Source organism: Dromiciops gliroides, chromosome 4 (genome assembly GCF_019393635.1).
Source record: "Dromiciops gliroides isolate mDroGli1 chromosome 4, mDroGli1.pri, whole genome shotgun sequence".
Classification (NCBI taxonomy): Eukaryota; Metazoa; Chordata; class Mammalia; order Microbiotheria; family Microbiotheriidae; genus Dromiciops; species Dromiciops gliroides.
This window is the reverse complement of record NC_057864.1, coordinates 182,465,557-182,473,951: the sequence shown is the minus strand read 5'-3', so window position 1 is coordinate 182,473,951 and position 8,395 is coordinate 182,465,557. Positions and strand designations below refer to the sequence as shown.

Sequence of the window (8,395 nt, the reverse complement as noted above, 5' to 3'; positions counted from 1 at the left end):
TCATTTAGAGGATTGATTAAATGTTGTTTTTTGATGGAACCTGGGCAGAGCTTCTCTCCAACATTTTGGCTCTGCCACCCATGAGTCTCTACTATTGAGTGTTTCCCATTAGCACTCAGGCAGAAGCCAGTTCTTAGAAAAGATTTACTCAAATTACATAGAAAAATACAGTTTCTAAGCACTCTAAGTAGACACATACTTATATTACGATAGTTGTAAGGCACACATATAGGAAACACAAATGCCTTATGTAACTCACAACTTCAGAATTGTTGACCTTCCTTATTTTTCCTTTCTCTGGAGGGTCCTCATAAAGGTCACTATGGAGCATGGAAGTAATGATGGGTGAGTTACCTTCATGTGATATGGGCTTGCAGATTGATCTGATGCTGGGTTTTCTCCTCACTGGGAACAAGTACTACCAATATATGGGTTGGCACAGGGGCATGGATGTTGCTGAACTGTGCCTTGCAGTTTGCTTGACTGCTAAGTTTGGCTAATGTTAGCCTGTGCTGAACAGATTATTTGGCCACTTGGATGTTTTTACTGAATGGATCAATCTACTTGAATCCAGGGGCTTGCTCTTTGAATGGCAGCTGTATTTCCCAACACCTCCAGCCCCTGGCTTATCTGGGTGTTTCTGTGATCTTTTTGCTTGGATGTGGTTATATTGCTCTTTTTATCTGGATTACAACTGTTCTTTTTCAGAAAGGTCAGAGAACCTTAGCCTAGGATAGGCAGAGGACATTCCTATTTGACAGTATGGGTCTTTGTCACCTCTCAGGTAATAGTATGGCCTCTCTTGTTAGATTTCTTCCCCTTTGGAATCGGTTTATTTCAGTGAAGTACCCCATACTTACTTAGGGTGACAAGGAAGTTACAGTTCCCAGATTCCTGTTTGGGCCTTATGTAAGTGAATAGCTGGGGACAAAAGTATTGAGATACTCAGTGCCACAGTTCTAAAGGGGCACACCTTTATACCAAGAATTCCTGTATTTCTTGAGGGACTAATAAAACCAGTATCCAATGTAAGATCCCCCTCATATAATATTAAAGTGACATTTACAAAGATGACCTAGCCCCTTTAGTCCATTTACCCATCTTGATTATCTTTTCTTCTTGGTGTCATTGGTTAGAAGGGTTATAAAATTTCAAACTTCAACATGTGACTTCACTGGAATGCTGAAGGACAGAGTTATACTTTGTGAGGACTCACCCCATAGTCTTTCCTAAGTTCTATACAATTTCTACATCAATCAAGTAATAATCATTCTGACCTTCCTAAGTCCTTTCTCCATTGGAGAGATTACTGTCCATGTTGCATATATGAGGAGGTGTTCACATTTTGACTACAAAGCAGGAGGAGGCAGGTGAGCAATACCCAGATCATTGTGACATAATGTAATTTCCAATTACTTTGGAGTTCCAGAAACATGTAATTGGATCCCAGAGAATTAGAAAGAGGTTACACACTCTATGCCTTTAAGGAGGAAAGCACTCATTAAATTAGCAATGTAAGGGCATTGTTTTAGGAGAAACTGCTTTAAACAATTATATCACACTAGTCCAACATAGGACAAGACTTTTGTTTCAGGAAACTAAGATATGCTTGTAAACAATTTTGGGATAAAACTAACTTTCAAACATAGAGGATCACTATCAATATGTTGTTGTTATTTTTTAAAAATCCCTGGGTTTATAATCAGATGACAGAATCAAATCCCAACCTTGGAACTTATTACTTGTGTGACCTTTAAGGAAACCTTTTTCTTTCTCTGATATTCAGTTTTCTTCCCTGCAAAATGACTGAGTTGTATTTGATGGTTTCTCTAAGATCCTACTTTGACTCCCATGATACTATAACTTCTCCTGGTAAGGCTATTAATGTCTCATTCAAAGAGAAAGATAACATGGACACAATTACATTGTTTGCATCAGTAAGGAAGTTTATTGAAATACCTCAGTAAATAGGAACAGAAAGTTTCTTTATGAGTTGTTTTCATTGAAGAATACTCTCTGGTAAAGTGAAAAGGAATAAGAAAGAAACCATGAGAAACCTTTTAGACACCTTACATTTAAAGAAAGAGAAGGTGCCTGTGACCATTAGGAATGATGGAGATTTTCTTTGCCCTGCCTTGATATGTTGTGGTCTAGGGAAAGAGATTCTTCCATGAATACACTGGTTAATAGTAGTGCTTCTTGGTCTCTGATTCCACTCTGGATGAAAGGACTCTACCATCAGGGGCTACCTCCTCAACGATGGTCTTGATCACATGGCTTCTATTAGAATCTGTAGGTGACAAATGATCAGAATTAGTATTTCTACTATACAATGAAGAGTGCTCCTCCTTAACAAAGTTGAAGAGAGTTTAAGAGGCCCCCAAAGCTGAACTTGAGTGAGGAAAAATAACAAGTAGCAATGAGTGAAATGATTGGAAAAACTTCATTTTGGTCCTTGAAAGGCATTTTTGCAAACCAAAATACTTTAATGTAGATACATAAAATAAATTTCTAGTCTAAAGGAAAACATGAAAAAACAACAATGGCCTCTCCTGAGTTTTATTCAAAATTTCAGTTTTGAATTATTCTCATTGATCATGTCAATATTCAACTATCTGTGATTTTGTGGGTGTGGATTTTCCCTTGGCCAACATAGGACACAACCCTCTAGCATTCACTAGATAGCCTTCCAGAGTTGTCCTCACTAAAACAGTCCTTATCCTAAGCCAACCTAAGAGGAGCTTTTCCCATCTCAGCTAGGATGATTCTCAAATGACTGACTCATAATCTGTTGCTTGACTCATATTAAAAATCTTGCCCCTAATACCTTCCAGAGCTTTCACTGGACTACTATGTTCCTTCAGAATGCAGAATCACATCTATACAACAATGAGACATCAGAGAACTTCAGTGGATTCTATCATATTTTTAGGTTTTTTTAAACTTCAGAATATATTTTTCTGTTTAAGAAAATGTGTTTTTTTTTTAGTGAAATAAAACTGCCGTTATTTTCAGGGATGATTCTTTCTCTGTCTCTCTGTCTCTGTCTCTGTCTCTCTTTCTCCCCCTCATCCCCTCATCCCCCCCTTGAATTGCTAACCTTTTAGGGAGATGTTACTTCAACTTAAGTGACTTCTAGTGAGAGATGGCCCAAGTAAAAACATAAAATTATATCTAAAGCCTAAATTTTTAGCTTCAAAATTATTATAAAAACTTTCTTTCTGAAAATGGAAAGTTTCTTTAATGTTTCTGTGTTTCCATACTTATGCAAAATGAAAGGAAAAACCTTCAGAACTAAAATCCACAAGAAGTTTAAATGGTTTCTGATTACCCCAGTTAGTTTCTGCTGACCTTGTTCCAGAGCTGCTTTTAGATGGAGATTCTCCACCAGATCCAGTGCTTCCTCCTTGTCCTCCACTAGAACCTCCTCTGGAGCCAGAACTTTTGAATCCTCCACTGCCACCAGAGCTTCCTCCATATCCACCACTGGAGCCACCTCCTTGGCCACCACCAGAGCTTCCACCATATCCTCCTCCGGAGCTTCCACCATATCCTCCGCCACCAGAGCTTCCTCCATATCCACCACCACCAGAACTTCCTCCGTATCCACCACCAGAGCCTTTATGGCCACCACCTCCGGATGAGCTACCAGAAAAAAAAAGGAGACAAATTTTCATGATTAGTTATCCATTAGCATTATAAAATATGTGTCCTTCTCCGCAGATTTTATTAGACCCTTAGAGAAGCTAAATAGTTTGAGAAGAGATAGCCAAATGTGATGGTGCATGCCCATAGTCCCTCCTACTGGGGGAGACAGAGACTGGTGGATGACTTGAGTCTGGGGATCCTGAACTTCAATAGGGTTAAAGCTGATTGGATATCATCACCAAATATGGTACCTATATGATGAACCTTTGGGAGCAGAGGGCCACCAGGTTGCCTAAGGAGAAAAACTGAGGAGGTATAAGCCATCATGTCAGTCAGTATTGGAATTGACGCTGAGTGGCCAGTGCACTTGCAGCCTGGGTGAGATAGAGGGAATCAGATGAGAGGGAGACACACACACACACACACACACACACACACACACAGACTGAGACAGACAGAAAGAGAGAAAGGAGAGATTGAAAGAATTTAAAGACACACTAATTAATGCAATATATACTTGAAAAAGGTGTCTTCCTGACCATGATGCTCTTTACTTGGCCAGAATCAGGCAGGATGAACCCAACATTTCAGACAAAGCTATGCATTCCTCTCTTAAACAACTCTTTGCTTTTCAAAAGTTGGGAGAAGCTCCCCTAGCTAGAAACTTGGTAGGCAGGAGAATTTCTAATAGTGGTAGTTCTTTCACTCACCCTCCTTCCTCTAGCAGGCTGCGGTAGGTCTGAATTTCATTCTCCAGGCGGATCTTGATATCAAGGAGCACCTGGTATTCTGAATTCTGGCATTCAGTTTCAGCTCTGATTTGTTGTAGCTGCTCTTCCAGAGCACTGATCTGGGCCTGGATTTGTGACAGCTGTACACAGTAACGACCTTCTGTTTCTGCCAAGGATGATTCCAGGGATTGTTTCTGAGAAAGAGGGAGGAGCATGGTGTGAATTAACAACAATATTGATTAAATGGAATACAACAAAATTTTTCAAATTTGAAAATTTCTAGAGGAATGAAGAAATTGGATTTCAATTAGAAATATGGAACCCAACCTACTTTTAGCTTTTCAGTAATTTCAGACCAATATCAGTTATGCTTTTGACTCTAATGTAGGGTCTTGGTTGTATTTTAAAATCTTAATACTACCTATTTAGCTCTTTTCTCTTAGGATGCCCTAATGATGATATTCCCTACTTTATTGAACAATCATCCTTGGGATGACAAAGTTGTATTGGAATGCTCAAAATGAATGGGAAAACTTTGTACTTTATAGAAAAGTACACTTATGTGAGAAATGCCTTAATTAATTTTGAAAACACACAACTTATATTTTGAGATTATTTTAAACTTACCAGTGCCAGTTGTGACTGCAATTCAATCTCCAAAGCTTGAAGGCTGCGTTTCAATTCAGTGATCTCGGATTTGTGGCTAGACATTTGTTCAACGTTGCTATCAATCTCAGTGGTCAGCTCCCTGCTCTATAATCATAAAAGCAGAGGACACAAGAGGAGAGGAGTGCAAAGGAGAGGAGAGGAGAACTGTTAGAAGATAATATCTACCTTCCTTGTCTTTGTGGTGAGTATTTTAGATATAAGTAATTTTTCACCTTTTCATTGAACCAGGCTTCAGCATCTTTGCGGTTTTGTTCAGCCATTGTCTCATATTCACTTCTCATGCGGTTCAGATATTCAGTCAGATCCACTCCTGGAGCAGCATTCATTTCCACATTCACATCACCAGTGGACACATTCTGAAGATCTTTCATTTCCTGGAGAGAAAGGGGAGCCCATAATGTGTTTTCATGATTCTAGTGAGAATTTAGGGGATGGGGTGTGGCATGATGGGATGCAACAGAATTTTGTCTCACCTCCTCATGGTTCTTCTTCAGGAAGGCCAGCTCTTCATTCAGGCTTTCAAGCTGCATCTCCAGGTCAGTCTTAGCCAAGGTCAGATCATCCAGGACTCTGCGCAGGCCATTAATGTCAGCCTCCACACTTTGACGCAGGGTCACTTCATTTTCATACCTGAAAGAGATATGTTATAACTGTGAATATAACTCAATCCATTTAAATGAATAACATTTAGGGAAAGGGTAGGAAAGGAGAGCTTGAGAAAATGTAAGGTAACAAAATACAATGCAATATAATACTATACCATAGTAGTCCAGACCATACAATACACACTAATTAAGCACCTATTGTGTATAGAGTATTTTTTCTTTTTTGGTGCTAGAGAAATTGTGGTAGCTTGAAAAAAGGACCAACTCTATTACTAAGAGAATGGTAGCTATTTCTAATACAGTAGTAACATGATTATTAATTGGATACATTTCACAGTCTGGTAACCAATTGATTTCTTATTTTATTTCAGCATGTTCTTTCTACTTCACACACAAATGATAGTAAGAGTTGAGTAAAAGCAGTCCAAGATGACTTAGAAATTAGTTGCAAAGTATTTCAGATATAAAATACATTATCTTTTAATTTCTGAAAAAAAATCTGAAAATATTTCTGATGATCTTGAAAATTTTCCATTTTGGATGAATTTTTTTAATCAGGTAGAATGTGCCATTTGGGGGACATTGGAAACTCATTTTGGTTTTTTAAAGCTATTACCCACACCAAATTCATGTCTGACAATTTCAGGGGCACATGCTCCTTATTCCTTTTGCTTACTTCAGTCTGAAGTCATCAGCAGCCAGCCTGGCATTGTCAATTTGCAGCAGCACATTAGCATTGTCAGTGCTTAGATTCAGGATCTGGTAGAGGAAAAATAATTTAGAAAGAGGTCAGATACATGGATTTTTGAAAAAGGCTGTACTTCTGAAGAAGTAAATTTAAACATTACCCTCTCACAGAATTCTATGAAGATACTTTTGTCATTTAAGAATGAGATGCTATGCACTTACCTGTTTCCTAAAGCTTGAATCTTCTGGGATTTCTCAAGTCATGCCTTTTCTGACCAGGCATTTTAAAATTTATTTTACTCACCTATTGAAATTCCTGTTCTTATCATACTATGTTATTTCACTAATGCCAGGATAGCCCTGACTAATTTGCTCCTTCCTTTACATATTCTAAGTAATTATATTTGGAATTGACCCATTCAGTTTTAGATGTCCTTGAAAGATATAAATTGCATCTTTCTTGTTTCTAATTGGGAGATTTCAGTTATTTTATTCATTTTGATAGAACTAGCAGAGATTTCCCCCACCCCATTCCAGTGGTTCTTCTGTTTTTATATTTGTAATGTCTCCCTTTCATTTCTTTGATTACATTTCCTTTCTTCAGGAGTGTAAAGGAGACCCAAAAGCTTTCAGCAGTCTGACATCCTTTTTGACCAATAATAATTTACCATTGCATATTTCTCTCAAGTCTTCTAGTTTTGAATTTTAGCGAATTATTCCCTGGGCCAAGAATAAAACAGACAATAATAAGTAGCAGCCCCATGTTTCTTGATTTAAGATTTCTCTATCTCAATTATTTTGGGGGGGAGTTGAAGGGGGGAAAGGAGATTGGCCTGGATTTGTGATTTCATTGCTCCAAGTAATTGCCAAGTGAGAAATTCCCTCTTATAATGTAGATCAGCACCTACTTTAAAACTTAGAGTCTTAGAGAGTTGACTAGGGGCACTGGAAGAGGTCAGGTGACTAGTCTTGGGCCATGTAGCTACTAAGCTTTAGAGAAACTTGAACCTAAGTCTCCTGACTCTGAGATCAGCTCTTCTTTTCTAAAATATAAGCCTAAGAAATAGCCCAGAGCCTGGTTCAGAAGCAGTATTAATGATGTTTCTTACCTGATCCTTAAGTTCTTTGATTTGGTTGTAATAATGAGAGTAGTCACGAGGTTCTCTCTGATTTGCGTTGCCATTTTTCTCATACCATTCCTTGATTTTTTGCTCCAGCTCATAGTTAGAGTCCTCTAGAGCTCTCACTTTGTCCAGGTAGGAGGCCAGGCGGTCATTCAAGTTCTGCATGGTGACCTTCTCATTGCCTGTGAGAAGGCCTCCATCGCCCCCCCCAAAGCCTCCACCGAAGCCTCCACCAAAGCTTCCCCCACCAAAGCCACCACCACCAAAGCTTCCCCCACCAAAGCCACCACCACCATAGCTTCCTCCACCAAAGCCACCACCACCATAGCTTCCTCCACCAAAGCCACCACCACCACAGCTTCCTCCACCAAAGCTACTCCCAACATAGCTGCCACCACCAAAGCTTCCTCCCAAGCCTCTCACTGATCCACTGCCAAAGCCCCCTCTTGAGCAGCTGCCAAAGCCAGAGCCCCCACCTGAGCTAAATCCTCCACCAAGAGAGCCACCCCCATAGCCAGAGCCTCTACTGCTAGAGATTCTGAGGGAAGAACTTCCTCCTCCTCCTCCACTGCGGGAGGAAGAGTAATGCTTGCTGGAACTATATCTCTGAGACATAGTGATGCAGTAGAGGTTCAGTTCAAGCAAAGCTTGCTCTCTAGAGACTGTAGCAAGCCTTTATATATTGCACTGGGAGGGTGTGTCCCATCTGCAGTCTTCTCACTGGGCTGGCTTCTTTTTGCCAATTTAGCATTATCATTACTAATAGCCAATCTGATACATCCTGGTGTATGTTTTGCCCTTAAAACAAATAGGTCATTTATTATGTTGAAATGGAAGATGGGTGGAGCTCAGTAGAGACTCTCTTTCATTATCCTTTTTCACCTTTTGCAGAACCTTAAGCAATTGGTAAAAAAAAAAACAAAAAAAAAAC

At 39.4% G+C, this 8,395-nt stretch overlaps 1 protein-coding gene across 2 annotated transcripts; it reads right to left on the bottom strand.

Moving 5' to 3' along the window:
• Positions 1 to 1,933: 1,933 nt before the first annotated feature.
• On the bottom strand, positions 1,934 to 8,094 carry LOC122754633 (keratin, type I cytoskeletal 10-like). Of its 2 annotated transcripts, none has more exons than XM_044003137.1 (8): positions 7,450 to 8,094; positions 6,330 to 6,412; positions 5,522 to 5,678; positions 5,261 to 5,422; positions 5,007 to 5,132; positions 4,359 to 4,573; positions 3,332 to 3,645; positions 1,934 to 2,290 (listed from the first exon to the last, which is right to left on the bottom strand). In XM_044003137.1, exons 1-8 carry the CDS (start codon positions 8,077 to 8,079, stop codon positions 2,184 to 2,186), a joined length of 1,794 nt encoding a protein of 597 aa, XP_043859072.1. In that variant the 5' UTR covers positions 8,080 to 8,094; the 3' UTR covers positions 1,934 to 2,183. The 2 variants fall into 2 exon arrangements, with proteins under 2 accessions (XP_043859072.1, XP_043859071.1); XM_044003136.1 differs by having other exon boundaries at positions 3,352 to 3,645.
• Between the last annotated feature and the right edge of the window lie 301 nt (positions 8,095 to 8,395).

Excerpts from the sequence above, each read along its gene's own strand:
- LOC122754633 (XM_044003137.1), bottom strand. The coding sequence starts at position 8,079 with ATGTCTCAGAGATATAGTTCCAGCAAGCATTACTCTTCCTCCCGCAGT. Across the intron at positions 6,413-7,449 it reads TCAAAGAACTTAAGGATCAG|ATCCTGAATCTAAGCACTGA; the intron begins GTAAGAAACATC and ends TTCCTCTACCAG. Across the intron at positions 4,574-5,006 it reads TGCAGTCACAACTGGCACTG|AAACAATCCCTGGAATCATC; the intron begins GTAAGTTTAAAA and ends CCTCTTTCTCAG.